The sequence below is a fragment of the Tauraco erythrolophus genome, chromosome 3 (assembly GCF_009769465.1).
Source record: "Tauraco erythrolophus isolate bTauEry1 chromosome 3, bTauEry1.pri, whole genome shotgun sequence".
Taxonomy (NCBI): domain Eukaryota; kingdom Metazoa; phylum Chordata; class Aves; order Musophagiformes; family Musophagidae; genus Tauraco; species Tauraco erythrolophus.
Genome location: NC_141467.1, coordinates 80,809,960 through 80,834,191, shown reverse-complemented (window position 1 = coordinate 80,834,191; position 24,232 = coordinate 80,809,960). Strand labels below are relative to the sequence as shown.

The window sequence follows — 24,232 nt, the reverse complement described above, 5'->3', positions numbered from 1 at the left end:
GTCCCTGCCGCCGCTCTGAGCGACTTCCGCGCCAGCCAATCAACGCTGGCGATGGCGCGGGTCGTAACCACTGCGAGGCGCAGGGGGGCGGGCCTCCGCCGGCAGCCGGGTAGGTAGCGGTAGTGGCGGCCGCCTGAGAGAGCCGGGAGCGGCGGCGGCCGAGGGAGGCGCGGGCGCCGTTTAAAGGGCCGGCGAGCGCGCACGAAAGTTGTGAGGAGTTCGGCGGCTGCCGGCTCGGCGGTGCCTCAAGGGCTCGGCCGGGAGCCCCCCCTCTCCGGACGGCGGGGCCGGGGGGCCGGCAGCGGCATGGAGCAGGCAGCGCCCAAGAGGTAACGACCCTCCCTGGCGCCCCTTCCCCTCCTGGAAGCGAGCGCGGCGGCATTGCCCGGGCGAGGCCCTGGGCTGCGGGAGAGGCGGGCGGGCGCCCGCCCTGACCCCCCCGACCGCCTCGGGAGACTCCGGCCCTGAGGGCTGTGAGGGAGGCGGCGGGACAGCGACGGGAGGCTGAGACCTCCCCGGCGGCCGGGGGAGTTGTGTGGCGTTGGGTGAGGCCTTCTGCGGGGGTGGGCTGGGGGTCCCCGAAACAACCGTCAGGGTAAACGTCCAGCTGGAGGCAAACTTTAGGAGCTGGGTGGGCTACAAGAGGAACTTTTTAATGTATAATGGGGGAAACTTCATTGTTGAGAAGAGCCTTTTGTGGCCTGGGTTTCCCTGCGATTTATAGTTCAGGTCTGTGGAAGAAACAGATACAAGTAGTTGTTCTGATCTTTCCGCATCAGAAAGTGCCCTTGTGTCCTGCTGGTGGAGGGATGCTTGTGGGGGTGGGGGTTGCATAGTTGCAGTTGCAAATCAGGGAGTGGGAAGAGGCAAAAATCAAGAGTATTCCCACCACAGTGCATGTGTTTTCTGGAATATATAGATTATCTGGTCATATTAATTACTACGTTGTGTTTTGATGTTTTGTTTTTTTCTTCCCCCTCTGGCATTTATCATTTGACGACTTTTTTGTGTGCATGTGTAATAATGTGAAACCATGAGCTTTTGCTTTAAATGTGAAACTGTCGTCTTAGTGCACAAAACAATTTGCTTTCATTGTATGGACATATTTAAATTGGAACAGTCCTTTCTCGAATGTAGCTCTATGCTACAGAGAATGTATTTGTGTGGTATATGAATGTAGTTGCACAGTTTACATATATACTCACTGTCTTAGAGCTTCAAGTGTTTTACTCTTGCTTCCTGTTAATGAAAAGTATAGGGATTACACATATAAATTGGTGATAGACGATAAGAAATCAGTTTTTACATTCTATTTTGAAACATCTGCATTCTACATTAAAAACCTTTAAAATCCTTTAAAACAGATTCCTGCAGGATGACAGGACTTGAGAACAACACAGTCTTGAACTTCTACTGTTTTTTCCTCCAATAATACATCAAGTAACAGTATCTGCTACGTGAAAACTTTGACCAAGAATTGATTCGTAGTTGTTATGCAGAGAGTTTTTAGCAGGCAATGGGGGGAGGAAGGACAGGCCTATACTGTAGTTTCAGGCTGACAGTGCTGCATGTCCCAAATAAGGAAGTAGGACAGGCACCAGCAAGGGTTTAGGAGAAGAAATTGGAGTGTCTGAGGAGTAATAAATGTTATCACCACCAGTGCAAAACTTGGGATCTGATGATATCAGATGATTGAAAATCAAATTTGAAGGTAGCATGACCTACAAGACTATTTTTTTTTTTTTTGGAAGATCTGGGATTTGCTCTAACTTTATTACCAAGCTGGAGGTGCATGTCTGGCCTAACTGAAAATTAGGAGCTGTTTAAATCCTTAGGTTCTGTCAGGAACAATTAGAAAGCTGATAAAAGAACTTCTAAAGTCTCTGGCATGTTTTTATACTTTCAATGTTTTTTGAAGCTTGTTTCTGGAAATTTGAATGTGATGAGAACTTAATGGATTTATTTCTTTAGTGGGAGGGAAGATTTGAACTCAGTTTTTCATGAGATATTAACTCAGATTTTTCATAGGATTTGAACTAATTTTTCATAAATGTGCTTATATATCTGCTTTTTTTTTTTTTTTTTTTTTTTTTTTTTTTTTTACAGTTTCTGATTGTTTGACGTTCCCAACTATCTTCTGGGCCACCCTCTTTTTCTGCAAGTCTAGAAGGAGTACAGATTTTTGTGGGATGAATTTTTCGATGCCTGCCTTGAATGCAATAGTGGTTTGGGATGGACACACTGTGTTACTTGGTGAAACAGATGTGAGCACTAGACTACTTTACTTTGGTGCCTGCTGTCCACAGGAGCTGTTACTGACAGGGATCTATTGCCATGACATCTGTAGTGCCAGCAAGAACTTCATATTGATGTTTCAAAGCTGCACAGATGTCCTAGAATCATAGTGTTCTCACAGGTATAGGGCAGTTTTATTCTCCCTTTCCCTGTAAAGGAACGCATAACACAGTTGTGTGTTGTGTAAATCTTTAAAACAGCCCTTCGGAAAGTAGCAGTGATGATGCCCGAGTGATAGGCCAGGCCACTGTGGCTTTTAAATAGGGATGCTGTCAAAATCACTAGCTTTTCGTGTTTGACTAATGTACTGCAACAGTAGCAAAATTATTCTGAGGAGGAGCCCTTTTCAGAATAATTTTGTGTACGTTTTGACATAATTTAGAGTAGGTGTTCTGATTTCTGTACTGAACAGTTTGTGCAGTAGTTGACACAAAGCGTTTTCTTGCATTTGAATGTCTAACTATTTCAAATGAGTTTTATACTCCTTTCTTTCACTAAAAAGGACATTCAGTCTTGAAATAGTCAGTTACAAAATTTGCCTCCCAGTCTTGTAATTTTCCCCTGTTATTGTTGTTGCATTTTTTCTGTATATATTGGCATACTCGGGTATGAGGAGATAGATTGCATACAAGTGAAAAGGAAAGTTGCTAGAGACACCTTTCTGTCAAATACAAAGTATTTAATCTTGCCCATCTCTTGCACACTGCTGCCAAATAAGAGACCTCTTGACAAGCATGGAGCTTGTTAAATAATGTTTTCTTGTTCTTTCTTTAAACTGAGGCTGTTTCATTTCACTGAAACTTAAGTTTTGTGGGAAGGGAAAAACTTGTTTTAAAAACATGAACTGTCAGTGAGAGATACGCTGGTTTTAATTTTTGTGTCAATGGGCATGAAGGGTCATATGAATGACAATTGTCAAGTTCCTCCTGAAAATGATAGGATGAAAGTGTAAGTTTGTTTGGGTTTTCCTTGGTAGAAAACTAATGTAAGTATACAATGCAACAATGTCAACTGTCTTAAACTCACTTCTACTTGTGTGAATGGTGTAAAGCAGCGTAAATGTCTCAAGGCTTTCACATGCCACCTCTATTTATGATGACTGCAGTGATTTTTCTCTTACTAGCTTTCTTTTAATATATCAGTATAATTGATCCCAGCCATTCTTTTAAATGTTTCAATGTGCTAGTTCTTCTGCAAAATAAACCGCATATATTCATGTTTCATGGAGCAGCTATCCAGTTTTCCATAACTCATGACAGTAATTGATGGAGTTCTATTCTTTAGTCCTGCTTTATTTTTCTTCATTAGCTTTCAGAGGTTTTTTTAGTGCCTACCTGTATAGCACAGCACCCGTTTATTTTGTAAAGTCTGCATGTAATGACCATAGGACACTAAACTCATACTTTGTTTTTCATGTCAGGGTGAAAAAAACCTGTATCTCCGCTGTCTCAGGTCCCAATTCAGATTTTTCTGATCTTCATGACTGATAGTCTGGGTGTCTCTCACTGTTTTTGTGATTTTCTGCATTTGATTATGTGGAGTTTTGCTGACGTACTCAATGACGTGTAAGATTCTGGTGACGCTAAGTATGAACGTTTTCTCACATCAACTAGATTTATAAAAGTAAAATTCTTTGCTAGGATGTATTTTTCTTTTTTAAGAGACTAGGTGTTACGCAGAAAGTCAAACCTGCTTGGAACAAGAAAATCCTTTTGACACCTCTTGTTATCTCAGAATTGTAGTTTAGCTAGTCTTCCTGCTTTCAGGAACAGCTCTCCTGGAAAACTAATGAAATAGCCCATAGCCACTACCTGATGATTTTCTAGAACAAACAAAAGCAGAATGAGTTTCTCTCTGGGTTTCATACTCGTCTTCTATAAGTCTCCTTTAGACTTTCTCACGTATGTACATACATATATATACAGTTATATTCTGTGGCCAGAAAAAAAAATGGTGCCTGAATTTCTGATTTGTTCTGTTTTCAATGCTTGTGTTATGGAAGTAGAGGACCCATATGGGATTGGAATGAGACACCTTTCTCTCTGGTTGTTCCTGAGTCCTTTTTCTCTTCAGTTGTGTCTCCCTCTCTGATCCCCAAGTATTTCTAATCATGGCTTAGTACATAGGTATTTTGCTAGGTGCTCATTGTATTCACTTCCCATGTAGCACACCTTAATGCTTTTAAAAAGCAGGGATCCTTCTGAAATGTTAGTCTCTATATGTCTTATCTTGCTCATTTTCAGAGTATGGATGGTAGGATATGTGTGCACACAAAAACCTCCTGATTTAAGAAGCTGATTCTGAAGTCTTAGATGTCTTTCTCTGTCCTAGATGTTAGTTGCTTGATTTAACCAATATATTAAGATAATATTTCTAGTATTTTCTTCTTGTATTCTACTTAGTGCTTTACAGCCAGTTACAAACAGTCGTCTTCCTCCTCCTTACTTCTCAAGTTTTCATAAATGCTTTGTTTATTACAACAAACCCTTTCAGGGTACATCACATGCTGTTCTGTAGTTAGAAGTGGGAATTCTGTTAGTTTTCTAGAAATAGAAATTGTTAAACAGTCTGTGTCCTTGGGATCTTTCTATGGTTCAAGGAACTGTAGTGTTAATACTGTCATTTGAACACCAGACCTGGATCTGTACTCTTACAATAGATTTGTGAAGAAGCATGAAGTACTTTGGGTGATGTATTGGTGATGAAATTCCTGAGGCTGATGTATTTCTTCCTCTATAACAGGTTTAGTATTTAAACTGCATTAGTGTTAGTATTATTGGGTCTCATAACATGTTTGTCAGAGTTGGATAATGTGAAAGTATTTTTAAGACTACAGAATACTTATTTCTTTGATCTCCAGGTTGCCTCTTGAGTACTTCAGATAATCTGTTATTAACAGTGACATTGGTCTTGATCAGTTTATGGCTGATTGTGACTGTTTCCCTAGCTCTTCTCAGGCACTCCCAATGCCTTGGCATTAATGGTGCTGTTGGAACCTTCTTGGTATGGATTTCCGCCCCCCCCCCCCCCCCCCCCCTTCTCATTTTAGCAGGCATTGCTCTTTTAATGAGCGAGTGGAAGTGTTTTCTTCTTAACCTCTTTGGTGAGGTTACTGTGTATTTTCCGTTCTCTTGCAGTAACTAGAAAGTTCAGTTCTTCCACTGTTCTGTTGAGTACGTCTTCTGTTACGCAGCTCGTCCATTAAGTGAGAGGCTGAGTTAATGGTCATGCTTTTTATTTTTTGAGGCTTTGCTGGTATCGTAAGCATACTGTGCATGGCTTTTGTTGGTGGCAAGCAGAAGATGGTTGCAGTAACTCATTCTGTGAACACTGCCTTTAAGGCTGCGGATAACTTGATCAGAGAGGGGAAAAAAGATTTCGAAACAAAAGGAGAAAAAAGAATGATTTGTTTCTTTAATATCTACCTGCAAAATCTTTTTTTTTCTCAGTCTTCTTTTTATTTGTCTCAACTTACACTTGTTCAGTAAAGAAGTATGTGCTTCCCTGCAAGATTTAAGTTTCATCTTTCTGTTCTCCAACAAGCAGAGAGAGGGTGAGAAAGCAAGCAGGGTTGTTATGTGTTCCTGTGTTTGATTTGTAGGCCACTTTCGCAGACTTTATTTAGCTGCTCTCATTAGAGTTTTCTGCTCTTTTTCTTTGTATTCATGAGTTGTGCCATTCCTTTGCTGTGGAGATTTTTGTTCTTCCTTGAACACACATGCTTTCTAGCTTCTTGCCTGTTTGCTGTTGCAACCTGCATGGTTTTTGCAGCAGTTCATGTACCTTTCCGTACTGATTGTGGATGCTTTTTTGTCTTCAGGTAATTGCTACATCTGTGAAATAGTTTCTTTGATATATAAATGTGTACACCTTCCTGCCCCTCTCCCCCTTGCTTTTTTCGTTTAACACCAATCTACATGACCTGTGTGCTTATACAATTACTTTAAATTTTTGTCTTTACTTAGATAGTTGGCATTAACAAGTCCCTTCTGACTCATGAGTTCCTTTACCAGTAATTTCACTTCAATTTTATTAGTTGTGTTTATCACAGAATTGGATCCCTTACTATGGAAGGAGTTTCTTTTGAATACTGTTCTTCCAATGCTAGATTTGACAATCTTTTCTGTCTGTGCCCTCTTCCCTTCCCCTGTTTTGTATTTGTTTCCAGGAAAATGTCACAGGATAGCATATTTCCATAAGTTCTCAATCATCTGCGTGCTTCAAAGTTTCTCTTTTTCCTTTTTCATCCTCTTGCATATGGAATACATTGTCTGTATCTAACACTATAGCACCAGCTATTCTTCAGCTCGTCTTCCACTTTAATAGTACCCTTGGCTATCATGTAGAGTTAACTGTTATTTCAGTCTTGCAGCAAAATTCCCTGTAACTTTTAGGGTGAAAGATTTACATGTTGCAGCCACCCAGCCTCACCACAATGTGTGTGGGGTTATATTTTCCTGTACTGTGTTCAGTGTCAGCTCTATTGCAAGCTTGCAGCCAAGTTGTGTTCTGAGATCTGCCAGGAATCTGGGGGGCTGCCTGGATGGGAATGCTGGAGACCAGTGAAAGGCTAAGACAGCTTGTAGAGGACAAAGTATAATGATAAGAGTGAGTTGAAGGTGCTGGGAGAAATTGTAGGACGATACTGAGTGATTTGAGACTGTGTGAGAGAGAACTGGAGGGCAAAGTGTGATGGTGTTATGTAATGAGAGATTTTGTTGCGCCTGTCCCTATGTACGTTCAGAAAGAGATGCAAAAGGGACTGCCCCAACAGCTCTTACAGTACTCAGCTCTTGGAAGTTCAGTGTTCTGCTACCACCTGTGGAGGTGAAGTGCTACTGTATGCTGCTTCTAAGTTGATGTAATTCACTGGCTTAGGAGTGGTATAGTTTAGAAAGTGGATACTTCATGTGAGTGAAGGATTGACTTATGCTTTCTTAGATAAGAACATGGCATACTGTAGGCAGTAACAAGCATGTGTTTGCATGCTGTTTTTTGACTGAAAGGTGAGCTTTACTGTATTCTTTGCTGTTTCTACTTTAGCAAAGGAAGTGGTTTGGACAGTGAATTGGTCCCATGCTGCTTTGAATTGAGCAAACATTAGTGAGAAAGTGATAATGACAGAATTGTCATAACTTATTCTGTCTTATATGATGGTTGATTAGAATTTTATTACTGCGCTTTAATTAGGCATTTTATTTTCATTGGAATATGTTTTTCTTTATAATCTTTTTCTTCTGTCTGCTCACTTGTATGAAAATTTGAATTCTGTGTCTTTTGCCTCCTGAACAAACAAATAACTTTTGTATTTCTTTTAGCAAGCTGAAAAAGCTAAGTGAAGATAGTTTAACTAAGCAGCCTGAAGAAGTCTTTGATGTTCTGGAGAAACTTGGTGAAGGGTAAGTGCAGCTATTTATGAGGGGATGGATTCTGGGGAAACAGTATATAAAGCGTGTGTTGAAATATTAAGTTACAGAGAGAGTGACTGTAAATGTCTTAAGGAATGCTTCTCTAGACAAGTTTTAACAATAAAGAAACTGCATATATCAGTAGACTTCCATACTTCCCCAAATAAATTTATGTCGTTTTGATGTTCATTGTTTATTAAGACAGCAAAGGTGCTTGTGCCTGTACTGGAGTTAGATACACTACATCTTGACAAAGGCTCATTCTTCAGAGGCATGTCTTTCCTGAGGTCTTGATAGAACTGTATTTTTTGCAGCCTGAAAAAGCCCTCAAACTTCTGCATGAACACATGGCTTCTGTGACATAGAGTTTCTGCATAATGGAAATGAGAAGCAGTTTATCTTGTTTAAAAAAAACAACATTTCCCTCTCTTATTTTTTAGGTCTTATGGAAGCGTGTTTAAAGCAATACACAAAGAGTCCGGACAAGTTGTAGCAATTAAACAGGTCCCTGTGGAGTCAGATCTTCAAGAAATAATTAAAGAAATCTCTATAATGCAACAATGTGACAGGTAGGTATGACAATTCTTTAACCTTTCTAAGAGTCTATGTGAAAATGTATTTGTACTTGTGAATGTAGCTGAACTATATGCAGCTGCAAACTTTTTTTTATATCGAAAATGAAAGTAGTCTGTGTTGGACAGTTTACTTAAAGGAACTACTTTGTGGACCTCCTCCTATCTTTAGCTTGGATTGAAGGAAGTACAAATAATGTATATAAGAGAAACTGTTTAAAGAATAAGTACTTAGCTCTGCTTAGAATTCTCCGTGCTTGCCTCACTTCATTTGCACTGGCAAGCCCGAAGGTTAGTGTTTCCAGTAAATGTCTTAGGCCTTGTGAATTCTGAGCTACCTGTTTCAGAAGATCAATGAAAATGTTTCTAGCACAAGGTTAATGGCTAGCAGTTAATTTCCAAAATATTATTCTATCAGTTGCCTTTTTCTTGCAGGAACATAACCTTTTAAAAAATGAACATCTTCTGATAGTTCTGAAGGACAGTTACCTTGTTCACAAACAATATATCTTATGATTGCTAGTATTGTAGGAACGGAAGCCTTAACATCAAGTGTCTGCAAGGATGCAGAAATTACTTTGTATTTCTTGTCTTCTATGGAGTCTATCAATTTTGTTCTTTGTATATTTTTTGGAGATAATCTTTTAAGGTTTTGACTGTAACTTCAGAGTCAGATTTGCTAGGGTGAGTCTTTATTCATGTCTGATCAGCGGTACGGAAGTCTGTTGTTTGTGACTCGAAGGGCAAATAGGAAAGCTTTGCACTCTAGTTAGGCAAAGCTTTCTTTAAGATACTGATTTAGTCATTAACCGAGTGTTGTATTATACAGCAAGTGGTCTGGTTGTTTCTCAGTTGTGTTTGTGCGGTTATGGTGTGGTTAGCATTGAAGTTCTGTCTTTTCATGAAAAACTTGCTCTGTTTGGCAATGAGCAGTACTCATCCCAGACTTAAATGTGGTCCTTCTAAGGCTGTCTGAATTTATTCAGATTTGTTGCTGAAATGTTTTGCTCAGGTGTTATATAGAGCTTGATCATATTGCTCCACAGCATCTTGTCTATGAGGTCATGAAGGAGAAGAGAAGGTTCAAATGTTTATCCTTAAATATAAGGACAGAGACCTTGGAGTATGTGCATCTAGCACATGAGAATGCAACTGTTCTTCAGACTTCTTTTCAAAACCTTCTGCCTGTGAACCCTGATCTGAGTGTTCATGACCTGTGAACATGCTGGACCTTGTAATCTGTTCCCTTCTGGCATTGACTGCTCTGAATGCTAGAAGCTTGTTAAATGTGTAGGCAGGGAATGGAGGGAAAAGAAAGGATTTAGTTTTTTCCCACATTGTACAAAGATGGGTGATAAGGTTATTTCAGGTGACACTAAAAGAGTTTCAAGACCCTTCAGTTTTTCTGAGAGCTCCTCTTAATCCTCTTCATCCCTGTGAGACTTTTTGTCTGTCTGGCCAATTGGAATTTTGTAACAGGTACAGGTTAAAAAGGAAGTCTTGTGTGTCTGCTCAACTGTGGAACTTGATTTCAGCCCCAGAGTAGCTTTTTAGCTCTTCCTGTGCACTGGAAGAGCAGTTAAATGAATTAAGAGCACACCAAGATGAAGAATCAAAGTAAATATATTTTATCTCCCCTGCTTCATTTCTTTCCCCTTATGTAAAGGAAGGCATTGAATAAATTGGAAAGTAGCACCTTATGAATTCTTAGAAAGAGTTCCTTTGTGGGCTTGAGCCATGTGAGCTGACTGGAAGCGGTGGTGTACATTCTAGTGTGTGTACGTCTGCTAGTGCTAGACCAGAATTGAAATAAGTGCTTAAAACAAATGTCTGTGAAATACACTGTTGGAGAAAGAAGTGGTGATTGAGAATCTCCTGAATTTTTCACCTTTCTCTGCTATGCTTCTTGTGCCGTTTTCATTCTTTTGCTAGATGGGCCTACTCACTGCCTTACTCCTGTGTCCCCTGTCCTGCCTCTCTTTTCTCTGCCTTTGTTCTTTGTTTCCTACTTTGAACAACATGTTGTGTTTAGTATCTACTGGAGGTATACTATTGTATAACTTTTTTTTTGGAGAGTAAGAGTTTGGAATTTTAGAACACAGAGTCTTCCTTCACTGGACAGGATGCAGCCATTCTTAGGTTGCAAAAAGAGGTTGGGCTGCAGCTGTGCACCATGTGCTTGTGTACGTGTTGTGTGCCTATGTGCAGTGCTGATGAGAGGGATGACGCGCTTTTTAGTACTTGATTTTACATGTGATGATTCCACAGATCCTTCAGAAAAAACACTGAGCTGTTGCAGCATCTCAGATAAAAGATGATTAAATCTTAACACTTTACCTTCCTTCTCCATGCCTGTTTCTAGAACTAACTACACTGTATGTGCTGAAGCTCTTCTAAGGGGAAAAATGTAGACTTCAAGACAAGCAGTTGATATGGAAATGGCCCATGTAGTTAACTGGGACAAGGCTTTAAGCAAACATGAAGAGTGTTGTGAGATTGTGCAGCACTTGATGTTTTGCAAAGATTATCTCGTCCTGATTTGTAACAATACACAAGTTTTGCTGGCAATACTAGCATAGTGTAAATCTGGCAAGAGATGGTGATGAAAATCAGTGAGTTGTTTCAGAAGTTATAGTAACTTTCTTCACTTCAGGAATTTGTAAGGGCAAGATCAGTATGTCGTATTTGTTTGGTAGACATTTGACTAGTTGGGAGGGAATTGACCCACCTGCCTTCTGTAAAGGCAAGTTCCTACAGTACTAACAATCTCTCTTTGATAAAGTAATTTGGCGATAGTTTTGACCATCTTTTATAAAGATAGCATCATGTTACAGGAGGCAACCATAGGTCCTCTCTTTTTCTTCCATCACTTTCCTAACAAAAAATGTTGCTGCCAAACATGACGTTCCTATAATAGTTTCTTGCTCCAAAACAGTCATGTTTGTTTCCACCCCACACCGCAGTTGTTCTGAGCAGAAACCACTGGGTTCTGAGTATCTACTTCCTGACTTTGTGGAAGATGGATGGCAATCTAACTGTAATCTCCTTTTGCTTAAGTTCCTGCAAAAAACCTTTCAACCTCATATTTCCATAAATACACCATCTAGTCACTTATCTGAAGGAAGGTCCTTGTTGTGTTTACTACATTTGTTTCTGTCTTTATTTTGCAAGTGTCTATGAGGAAGCATTACGTCAAGTGACAAACCTATGAGTAGCAAAGCAATATATACTGTTTATGACAGTCCTGTCTCTTCACATGAGCCACTTCAATATGAAAATGCATTTGCAAATCCAGAAGTCTTGTTCAACCAGCACTAGGTTCTGTTTCATAATGGAAGTCTAGACTGTACTTGAAATAAGTTCGTGCTTGCAAAACTAGGAGAACATGGTGAGTTGCCATGGCCTTTGCGCAGGAAAGATGAAAACAAGGCAATCTTTTTCAAGAATGGGAACATCCAATAACTTGGTGAGGAGAGTTAAAAATTCAGAGGCCTTAGAGGAGGCAAAAATAAAGCTTTATATCAGAAGACTAATGTTTGGGAAAACTGTATCTGTATTTGATGATCACTGAAAACTTGTAATGTATATAGTTGTGACTTTATTATTTTATTAAGCAGTCAGACTTCATTCTAACAAGGCATTGATTAAGCTAATTACAGTTTTGAAATGTATTTGATTACACTTGCTCTTTAGCTGTATTAGTGTGTGTCAGCTAATTTTTAACAACACTTGTGATGATGATTTTTTTTTTTTCCTACTAAGAATTCATCTATTTATCTAACTTTTTTTTCCATCTAGTCCCTATGTTGTCAAGTACTATGGCAGCTATTTTAAGAACACAGATCTATGGATTGTATGGAGTACTGTGGAGCTGGCTCTGTTTCCGACATAATTAGACTTCGTAATAAAACGGTGAGTTTTCTTAAAAAAAGTATAACACTTGTTGAAATGAAACTGTGAATTAAGACTAGAAGCCAGAATAAAAGTCAGATTTAGAAGACAAGATCTTGGCTGATGCCAAAGGGCATATTTGTGCCTTGGTTCCTCAGGAAACAAGCTTGTGCAGTTGCTCTGACTGTTTGTCTGCTCCTCTGTGGTGTGATCATCAGCAGAAGCAAATGCATTTGAAACATGAAGGTCCTCTAAGTTTCTTGGAAATTACTGCTTTGTACAAGGCGAAACTGTGCTTATTCCCTCTGCACCTTCCGCCTTCTACACTCTTTATAGTCTGTTAGTAGGCCACTTAATACATGCATGGTTTGAAAACAGGCATAGAACTGTCTCCCTCTCACTCAGTAATTTGGGAGCATGAGAAGTAACTGGCATTACTCAACAAATGAGAAGGGAAAGAGATGCCACTTAAGGAATATGAGAGGGAGCCAAAATGGTGGTTGTATGGAAGAGTCTTATGTGCTTATAACAGCAGAAGAAGATGCAAACCTGTAGGAAACAGACGTTGTTAGTTCTACTTAAGAAACAGTTTCTCCGAGTCTTTTGTCGTCGATGTCAAATAATCTGTCTTTCCTTTGAGTCCTTTCTTTTCAGTAGTGGGCTGTAAGAGATGGTGGTATTCGTGTTACCAACAAGTACTGCCAGATGACCCTCTATTTGCTAGCTCTTTATATTTTGTAAACACGCCCTGAAATGTTCTTTTCACCCTACCTGGGAGCAGAGAGGGAAAGAGAAGGAGAGAATAACAGTGTTAGACTTAAAAAATAAGACGTAAGGGAAAATGCAATTAGATATATTAGGAAGTGGGGATGATGTCCAGCTGTGAGGTTGAACTGATGACTGGGGAAAAGCCGAAAACAATGGGAGATTGCTGGAGCTCCTGCAACCTTTAGAACTGATCTCCTTATAGTTGTATATTATCCAAGGGTTAGGAGAAGAGTCAGTAGCTCCAATAAGAAATGGTGCAAGCTAGTTCAGAACTTCTTTTTTTTAAAAAAAAAAAAAGAAAAAAAGTCCCATTTAAAACAGGATTTAGAAAAATAAGGAGCAAACTTGTATGTGCATCAATAGAAAATGCTAGATTTTTTTAATGAAAAAAAATCCGTGTGTATCTATGCTAAATAAATCAAGCAATCTGATTTATCTTCTATTTTAGGATATTGACATAGTAGAGATATTAGAAATTTGAGGAAACAAGGCGTTTGAGTCTCAGAGCAAATGCATACACATGATCAGGCTAACTCTTTTAACGCTGTTTGTGGTTAAAGTTGATATGATTAAATAGCATAAATTTTATTCTAAGAAATAGAATAATCAATAAATACCTGGATGTGTGTAATGAGGATAAAGTTAACACACTTTTTATAAAGGCAAGTCATGCAACGTGTGGCTAGCAGAGTCATAGAATCACAGAATCATTGAATGGTTTGGGCTGGAAGGGACCTCAAAGATCATCTGGTTCCAACCCCTCCTGCCATGGGCAGGGACACCCTCCACTACAACTATAGTCCTATATATAATGTATGTAATGGGTAATTGGTTTAGAGATAAAAAAGAGTGTGTGAGTAAATGGTCATTTTGGGAATCCTACATGGGTCTGTGCTGTCCTTGTTGGGAAAGAGGGTAGAAATACTGATGAGAGACATTGTATTCCTAGTAGTAAAAACGGGGAAAGGCTTGAAAGGCTTTGTGGTACTGAGTGTCTGACTGAGAAAATGAGCATAAAGTAAATGTGAAGAAATACTTTTGGCTTGGTGAGGGAGGCAGAGTCTTTATATACAGGTTCATGACCACTTCAGCTAAATGTTTAGAAATAATGGAACAAGTAAAGGGGTTGCCAAAGATGGCAGTAGTACTAAGAATGTAGCGGAACTATGGAAGCTAGAGAAAGGTGACAAGGATGATCAGAACTAAAGAATTAGAAGTATCCTTCTCTGGAAGGAGATACTAAATGGAGTAGGATACTTCTGTGTTGAGAAGAGGTACCTGTACGGAGAGACATAGTGGAAGGTTTTGAAAACCATGGGCAGCACAAACAAAGTGAGTAAGATATGGTCATGTGCTTCTTATTGCAAAATGAGGGATCACTTGTGTTAGTAGATCCAAAGCAAATGTTTTTTTCTTTACACACAATGATGAGGTCTGCTGTATAGTTGTAGGAGATCTTATAGATGCTAAGAGTTTGTTTTCAAAAGGCAATTGAATAAAACCAAGGAAAAATGACTGTGGCTGAACACAAGTATTTAATGGCTGGAGCAGGAAATCCATGTGCTTCAGATCTCTGGGGGAAGTGAAGCAGACAACTATCACTAGTGACTTGACATGTGCTTACATTTTTCCCTTGGTACCTACTGTAGGCCACTGATGAAGACTGCCTGCCAGGCTAAATAGCACTACTTTTATTCTAGCTTAGGACAGGGTGTTCTGGTGCATATAACAAAAAAGCAAAGCAAACTCCTTCATTTCCCACTTGCTGTACCTACGTCTTGCAAGTTTTGGAAGATTTAGGCAGAGGCTTTGTATTGGTTTGAGTTCTCTAGCTTTTTGTGGAACAGTGACCTGATCACCCAGACTACCATGTGATGGAAAGCTTGTGACTGTGTTACTGGCATGAGGCTGCTTAAAGTACTTCAGCATTTTGTTGGTGACCTTAACTTTTTTCTTTTTTTTTTTTTTTTAATGGAAACAAGAAGTGGTTTCACTGTATTCTTCACAGGAAAAAAATAAATTTCTTCACTTGGAAGTGAAGAGGGAATTGATTCTTACTTTGTCAAAATGTTTATTGATAGGCCTGGGTACACAGTTATGTGTTCTGTAATTTTCGTAAGTTGTCAAATGAAGACTGGCTGGGCCAGGAAAAGTTTATTTCCCCCTTCTCCATATGTAAGGAAAAGAAACTGAGGAAGAGAGTTGAAGTAAGAACCCTTTAATGTAATGATCATTAGGATCATCATATCAAAATAAGTCATAGGAAAAGGTGGATGTCCCCTCGTATTTGGGGGGAAAATATTACTGTGCATTTGCTCTTGTTACTTATCTCTAAAACTAAGATTTACTAATCTTCTTTTTCTGTATCTGTGTTTCACCTACTTCTTCAAAAACTTTATTGCTTATCTAGAAAGTGAACAATGCTGGGCTTTGATCCAATGGCCAAAAATAAGAGAAGTAAAATTCAAAGTTAAGGAAATTTCTAGTGACTATTTGGAGCCTGTTCATATAGAGAGGTTTTCGGCTTGATGGGAGCAGGTTCTTGTCCAAGATGCCTAAGCCACTACTTCGAAGGTAAATCGACCTCAGGAATTCTGCCCTGGATTTTCTAGAACGCCAGGCAGATCAGCAGCACTGGAGCAAGCTTATGCATGGCAGCTCGTCTAAGGTGTGGTGTTCATCAGTCCGAGGCAACAAAGCTGTATATCTAGCTTTGTCTGCTTTTCTCAGACTGATTTGGGAGGTATGTGTATCTTACACAGTCAAACTGTGGATTGCTGCCAAAAAGGGCAGTTCCACTGTTATCCTCCAACCTGGCTGATGTGTTTTTGCCTTTTTCCATGCTTCAGATGCAGTGATTGTCTGGCTGCAGGATCGTCTTGGATAAACTGGATGATCTGAGGGTGGAACTTTTTTCTTGTTATTTATCCTCCCCACCCCCTCATTAGCTAACTTATTATGGCAGCTCAATGGCTTGATCTGATACAAGAGAGACATTAAGAATGAGCAGTGGGGAAAGGAAAGGGAAGGAAGAGTGAGACTACTTTTCCAGTGGCAGCTTGCAATAGAATGAGATAATTACAGTGTGAAGCGATACGTTGAGTCCTGCTGGCTGCTATTAACATACTGGCGAATATTGACACATCAGCAACCCTGCCTCTCTACTAGTAATTTAGGGTGCACTTGCTCGTCCACTGATCGTGATTAACTGAGTCATTCCAGTCCTGTCTGTTTCGGGGACCGAATTCAGTTGGCAGTAGCATAGCACGTAGTGGCTATGCAGTGGGTTTATGAGACAAAACTTTATTTTTTGGGACAGTATTGTAAGTGACAAGTGTAGCAATATACTACTGTACAGGTGGGGTGCTGTTGGGTTCAGAGGTCCTGCGTCTTGTATCTGAACTGTGGCTTCCTTTATATACCAATCTATTATCAGTTACATATACATTGCCTCATATATTCTCACTGATTAAATTCTGCCATGTTTTCTTGGCTAATTAATTTTTTCATGAGTTTAAGCTTCAGTAATTCAAGTGAATGGCATATGTGTATCTCTAGATGCTGTGTTTGAATATTTTCCTGGTTTTGCTTTCTCTGTATGCTACCACAGGGGTCCAGGGCAGACCTTTGTTACCTCTCTGGGCTAAAGGCACTCATAAGAATGTCTTTTTTGTTGTTGTTGTTTTAAGCAGTCATGTTTCTCAGTAATTTCACAGTTAAAATATTTTAATTTGTAAGCCTTTGCTGCACTGAAGTATATGTGAGGTGCAGCTGTAAATTGGTTATCTAAGGCCCAATAACTTTAATATTTTCTGTTTAAGTAGCGTCTATCACAGTTTAACTTCCTCTAGTTGAGTGTACATGGATTAATTAGTAGACAGCCAGTCCATACGCAAAGATCGAAATTCCATCTGTGCTGGCTAACTCGTTTAACTAGTTTTGGTGGCCAGAAGTTATGGCAATGGACAAGTCCATCCTGGATATGCTTCTGACAACGTTCTGTCAGGAAGCCTTCCATGAGGTGAATTGAATCAATGGGCTAGTCAACTGTGTTACTATGTAGAGACTGATCTTTAGGCCAAGACTCTTCAGATACTTTCCTATATAGCCAGACTGAGGAAGAGGAGGAAAGAATTTGATCCTAAATGTCCTGGTTGCCTTATTTTATGTCTAGACTTGCAAATCAAGGCAGTTTGTACTAGCGTCTGCAGTGCAGCACAGTGCTTACGCAATGCTTGTCTAAAAAAAAGCCTTATTATGACAATGAACAATTGACATATAAACGCTGGATGGCATTATCTCAATTTTTAGTAATTATTTTTCCTTAGTTCTTTAGAGAAGCATAGTTGTGGTGTGGGTTGTGGTGTCTGCATCTCAAAATGATAGACCTTTCTTGCAACCTTGCAGTAAAACTGTGTCCGTCTGCTTGGAAATTAGATCACAGGAGAAAATCAGTTTTCATCTCAGGTAAAAAGTATTTGTTGTTTGTGTGCTAGAAATGAGATGCATGTTATATATTGGTTAATTGTCATGAAAGAAGAGCAAGTTAGAGCTATGCTGTTACTTGTCTGTTTCCAAAATAGCTATCCGCATATTACATGCAAATAAGGCTGCCAAAAAAAAAACCATTCAAAAGTTGAGAAGTTTCAAAGCTAAGATTGGCAATGCAGCATCCTCTTGTACATGTGCAGTGTGAAACACTACTTGTCCTCTCTACCTCCTTTTTCTGCTGAGCCGTGGATCACACTTGGTCAGTGAGGAATCACTGTATATGCTATTAAAATAGTATATAATCTGAGGTCTAGTGTTTTGTTTGCAAAATACTAAAAGTAGCTCTGAAGACAGAATTATGTTTCCCCAAACTTTATCTGACCTTCATTTTTCCATCAAAATAAATACTGTTGCTAACTAGTCAGATATTTCTATGAACATCTGTAGGTAATTTCTAAGGAGAATTAGCTTCCTGGATGATTTCTGTAGTTTCTCACCTAGATTACTCAAGGTAGGTGCATAAAATGTTGGATATCATTTTATGGGAAATCTTAAAACTGTTGGTAGCCATGTAATGTTAAAATGCTTAGCATCATACCACTCACTGTCTTTCTATTTTTAAAATGTGCTTTTTGGAAGGAAGCTTACAAAATACTTCAGTTCTAATGGCTGTATTTGCTGGTTTTCACAAAGTTTCTATTTGCTACTGATCTCTTTCTGCAGCTAGGTCACTGCTAAAAGCTGACGCAGGCTATAATATGTTCAGGGAGGGATAGAATTTTTCACACTCTTTTCTGATCTGTACGGACTGTCTAGCTGCATATTCAACAGATCTCCTTTCCTTCCCCACCCTCCCTAAGTTTCAGAAGGCATATTTGGAGAGATTTTAGGAGAATGGCAGAAGTTGCATCCATGGTTCGAAGTCAGTTACTTGACTTTCAATTTGAGCTGCTAAGATTTTTGAAAGAAAAGATTATTAGGACTACAGAATGTAACCAAGAGCTTTTTTTTTTTTTTTTCCCCTCTCTTCTTGTATATAATTTTCGGTAATGCCTGTTTTAAGTTACTTACTGAAGCAGTAAAATGACCAGGTAAACGTAGAATATAAAGAAATTTATAGTAAATTGTTCCAATCAGAGGTAGCTGTTTAAATGTATGTGTAATCAAGACAGTCCTCTATTGGTGCTCCATATGCACCTTGAATCACAAAACACTGTCTTACTTTTGTTATACTAAAGGATGGAAGTTTATCCTTATTCCTTCCCCACAACACTCTTTCCCCTCAAAGAACCCCATCATTGTTTGCTTTGGAGAGCCAGAAACATCAGCTGAATTGTTAATGTCTTTCCAGTTTGAGTCAGTCTCTCTGCATATAAAATTCTAATCCAGGCAATAAAATTTGTCTCAATCTAAGGAATTAAGCCAAGTTTCATTAAGGTCAGAACAACATATCCTTCTTTCATATATACTTTATTTTACAATAAAGGAATCTGTGTTTAAATTTGGGATGGATTTATACTGTATATTGTGGTGAGGAAGTGTAGGAAAACTGCAGGTAAAAGAAAGATTACTGTGTTGAAATTGGATGTTTAATTTGGAGGTGGTGAGGAAGGAGGTGAACTGAGTGCCACTGATTTTTGAAATAAGTGATAATTTTAACTTGGAAGAGACCTCTGGAAGTCATCTAGTTGAATCTCCTGTTCCAAGGAAGGTGAACTTTGAAGTTCGATTAGTTTGGTCAGGACCTTGTTCAGCTGAATTTTGAAAATTTGAAAAGGGGAAGGAGATTCAAGTCTGTCTCTGCAGCCCGGTGAACTTCTTTCTTCTTGTTTCTAACTGAACTTCCTTTGTGACAACTTTGTGACTGTTGCCCATTCTCCTTTTTCTCTGCCACTCTGAGAAGTGTCTGCCTCTATGAGGATGTTTTTGTTCCCCCCTTTAAATTGTTGAAATTGCATTGACATATCCACTCTTCTTCAGAGAAGACAAACCTTGCTCTGTTGACTTGGTACACGTGTACTCTAGCCCCCACTGCTGGACTCTCTAGTTTGTCAGCATTTCTTTTATAGTAGCCTGAAACTGAGCATGGTGTTCCAGATTTGGCTTTACAAGTGCTAAATAAGGGGGAATATCTACTTGACCCGACTTGCTGACTGTGCTTTTCTAACGAAAACCAATATATGATGAGCCTTCCCTTCAGTGAGGGTATATTACTGTCTCATGTTCAGCTTGTCTACTGGAGCTACTGCAGAACCTTTCCAGCAGCAATGCTACTTGCCTCATTGATCCTCAGCCCATACGGTTCATGACATGGGGTTCTTCTGTCCCAGGTGTGGGACTTTGCCTTTGTTGAACTTCCAAGTTTATCAACCTAATTTCTCCAGCTTATTGAGGTCCCTCTGAGTGGCAGTTCTGCCTTTTAGTGTATTGACAGCTTCCCTCCCTGTTTCATGTCATCCATAAACATGATGGGAGTGTCTTCTAGCCCACTGTCCAGGTTGTTGAAGATGTTGGGAATATTCACCCTTGTATCAACCTCTGAATAATATCAATTATAGCTGGCTGTTGGTTACAGTTTGAACCACCACTGAGCCTGGCAGTCCAGCCAGTTGTTCTTCCACATCTTCTTCATGATTCCTCGGATCTGGCTAAAAAGGGAGAGAGACTATCAGAGACTGTCAACAACCTTCATAAAGTCAAACTAAATTATGTCCTCAGCTGTCTCTTCATCCTCATAGGAAAGTGGCCGGGTTAACCTGGCATGACTTCCTTCTGGTAAACTTGTGCTGACTGTTTCCAACACCTTTTTACCCTTTGTGTGTCTAGAAGTTAGCTTCTGTGAGGAGTCCCCATTATGTCCTGGGGACTGAGGATAAGATAGCCATCCTGTAATTCCACAAATCCTTCTTGCCCTTTTTGAGGATAGTGTCATAAAGGACATCCCCTGGTTGTTGTAACTTTTTAAAGCTGATCAGAAGTAGCCTTGAGTTGGCACTAACCAGCTCCGTAGAACCTTTAGATTTGTCTCATCTGCTCCTGTGGACTTCTACTTGTCCAATTTACTAGAGTAATTACGAACTCATTCCCCTTTGCTATTAGGCAGAGACAACTGAGAGCCCCAGATAAACCCTATTAAAGACTGATGCAAAGAAGATGCTTAGGAGTTTTCTGCATTGTTTGTCAATAGATTGACCACTCCATTTAGGAGTAGGCCAATATTTTTCTTGTGTGTGTGTGTTTTTTTTTTCTTTTCTTACATTTTTACTACATATAGGCCAATACAAGCTCTTCTTGCTGTCTTCTATATTGCTGTCCATTTTCAAATCCACCCTAGCCTTGGCCTTCTTAATTCTGCTCTTTAGTATCTGGGCAGTGCTGCTTTATTTCTCTTTAGTAATCTGTTCCTGCTTTGGTCTGTTTATATACTTTAGTTTTTGTACTTCAGCTCAGTCAGGAGTTCGTAGTTCATTCAAGATGGCCTCCTGCTGTGCTTGCTCATTATCTGGCACGTAAGGAAGGACTGTTTTCATACTTTGAGGAGGTTGCCATGATGCTTAACCAGCTCTTCAAGGTTCCATTGCCCTTTAGGGCAGCATGCCCTAACATCCCACTTACTGGTTGCTTTAACAAGCTGAGGTTTGCTATCTGGAAATCTGATTCTGCTACTTGCTTTTGTCACTTCACTCCATAGCTTAAGCTCTGCTATCTCATAGTCACTGCCAAAACTGCCTCTGCCATCCCTGGCGAGGCAGGGATCTTATGAGTAGCTGGTCTAGTGGAACACCTCCTGTAGTGGGTCTGTACAGCAGCTGCAGTGAAAATTATTACTGCTCGCTCCTGGATTTTTTTTTTTGTATGCTGCCATGTTGCCCTCTCAACAGATAGAGGTGGTTGACACCACCCCTCACTCCTCTCCGCCTCACCCCCAAACAATGGGCTATAATTGGAGGCTTCTTCCAGTGCTGAGGATGACTTAATCTACTTTGCCTTTTTAACTGGGTCGTTTGCAGCAGATGCCATGATGGTATCCACCTTTTGGGCTGCCCTCTGATTTTTGACTTTTAAACTCTCAACCAGCTTAAGTGTTCCATAGCAGAGCAGCATGTTTGTATAGAGCTCAACCCTGCCCATGCTTCCTGCTCGTTGCTTGTGAGGAACCTGCATCCATCTCACACACAGCATGCGAGTTCTGTGAGCTGTCCTGTTGTGTCTCTTAGTTCAAGTGACATTGCTGCTCTGCAGCTGTGCACAGGTTGGCTGTTCTTCCTGTTTGCATCACAGGCTGTATGCTTTTGTGCACAGCATTTCAGAGGTACCTGTCTGCCCTGCGTTTTCTCAAAGGGAGTGAGAAACTTCCCCGGGACACTGTCTGATATGTGCTCCTCATTCTCTGTTCTTGCACTTAGCTGAAGGCCTTGGTTTCTGTTCTGTGGTGAACTTATTTTAAAACTCTTCTCACTAGGTTAGTGAGCCCGTTGGCAAAGTTACTCTTGACTGCCTTTGTCAGGTAGATCCTGTTTCTCCCCAGTAGTCATCATTCCTCTGAGGATCCTGTATTCATAAAAACCACTAATGCTTTGCTGCTGTTAGCAGGCCTGCTGGAAGGTGGTGATCTGCACATGCATCTGCTTCTGTTTGAGGCTTTCCCCTTGTCTGACAGGATCAAGAAGACCGCCACACTGACCCTTGTTCACTTAATACAAATTATTCAAGGTCTCCCTTGGTGACGCTGTCAGGGCCAATGTGGATGGTATGAACAGGTATGTAATTTGTGAGCCAAGTGATCTATTTCCAAATATGTGTTCTACAGTGGTAAAGTTGTTTTTAAGCAGTGACAGCTCAAATAAGTGCTTCCTGTTTGAAAGGTACGTGGTTGTATTTTTTTTTTTTAAATGACCTGTGATTAGGACTTCCATTGAGGTTCTTGACCTTATTCACAGTGCTTTGTTAGCAAAGGACTTTGAAGAACCAAACTAACTAAATTGATGCTGATCACAACTGTGTATAGACATGACAGATGCATGTTGTGCTACTGAATTATAGTTAAAAATCTGTTTTCCCATGTTATCTGCATGTAGTACAGTGCTGAAGAGGCCTTGTACTGTTCTACATTACATCCAAGGTTGTGCTTAACATCTGGTTACTCATAGATGTCTTATAGCAAACTGGAACTTGGTAGTGAAGAATAAGGGCTAAGGAGTCTGACTTCCATGTTATGATTGGTTCTTCATCTTACGTGCACTTATTAGTGCCATCTAATGTTGAGCATGTGACTATGGGAGATGCCCGAGATTTGCTGAAATAGTTTTCCATATGAGCCACCAGATATGTTCTAGATAATTTTATGTTGCTGCTAGGCTATATTAATTTTCAAATAACTGGTGGAAGACTGATTTGTTAGCCCTATCTTGAATTATCCGGTATAAAAATGCTAATTAAAGGAGAAGATGTTGCATATTATGTTCAAGAAACATTGCAAAAGTTATTTTACTGGGTTACATAGTCAAAACCACAAATCTGAAAGAATACCAGCACTAATCATCACCTGTGCAGTGAATGGTCATTGTTATGTTTGTTGTAGCATATTTTAAATATGGTTTTATGTGCAGCAGGACTTGGGCTCAGTAAGAAGAGTGACACCTGCTGCCTCACTTCCTTTGTATGATCGTATGCTGAAGTTGTACTTCAGTAAAACTGATAATTCTCCTACGGTAGTAAGTTCTTATTCCGTCTGTTACTGTAATATTGAGGTGTCCCCTTAGTTATAATATAGGAGGAAGAAGAAATTATCTCATTAGTTTGAGACAATTGCTGAAAGCCTTAGACCAAACCTTGTCATCGTAAGTAATTTAGATGTTGTGATTTGGTACCTCAGTCAAGACATAGGCTGTAATTTTGTTTAAAGAGCACTGTCTTCACACAGAACGTGCAAATCTGCTTAAAAAAAAGTCTGAAATGTAATTGCACTCAAAGTGAAGCTCAAGGAAAGTGGCTTCAGGAGAGTGTAGTCTCGCTGGTTTTGTAGCAGGCAGTGGGAACCAGAGTCTAACGTTGACTTCAGGCTAGAGCTGCAACCATAACAACTCTTTTTTTCTCTCTGAAGCTTTCTGCCTTAATAATTAAGTTACACTACAAATATTAGAAACAGCAAGGGTATCATAGTGACTGTTATCTCTTTTTTTCCCACCTCTCCTGCATCTCAGCCTCTTTGTTAGACCAACCTTGTCTTCACATAAATGAAGACTGAGAGAGGTATGTGATTATAATATCAGTGATGTTTGAGCTTCATAGCTTTTGGTGGAAAAATGATTATACCGTTGTGCCTTTGTTTGCCATGAGAGTGGACTTACCCAATGTACTTGACCTAATCAGACTGTTTAGATGCAGTAATCTGATACTTCCTGGAAGCATCAGGCTTAATGGTGCATGTATTACTTAGTGTAAAAAGAGCAGCTGGGAATGGACTTAGGCAGTTAAAGCAATTCAGCTGACCCAGACCCCTTCAGAGGGGCCCTCAGGAAGGAGAATGACTGTGAGCAAAGAACCTGTAGATGAGTTGTCCCAACAGCTGCATGGAGTAGGCAGTGTGTGATAGACTATATAAATGCACCCTTAAGTCTCCCTTGTGTGTGGCATCCATAGCCAGCTAGATGTAAATATGTGGATTAGCTTGTGTCCTAATAGATGTGGAACACCTGAATTTGCTGTGATCTACTTTGCTCCAAATTTCCATTTTAAAGATTGGCTTCATAGTTGATGTTTTTATGTAGGCTGTAGAGTTGTTCACCTTTATCATTCACATTCATT

The 24,232-nt window shown here is 39.8% G+C and overlaps 1 protein-coding gene across 1 annotated transcript in view; it reads left to right on the top strand.

Moving 5' to 3' along the window:
* The first annotated feature begins 306 nt into the window (after nt 1–306).
* STK3 (serine/threonine kinase 3) overlaps nt 307–24,232 on the top strand; it is a 153,943-nt gene continuing 130,017 nt past the window's right edge. The window contains 5 exon segments of the mRNA XM_086609491.1: nt 307–329; nt 7,614–7,694; nt 8,144–8,272; nt 12,074–12,126; nt 12,129–12,187. Of these exon segments, the coding sequence (XP_086465617.1) occupies nt 307–329; nt 7,614–7,694; nt 8,144–8,272; nt 12,074–12,126; nt 12,129–12,187 (345 nt within the window).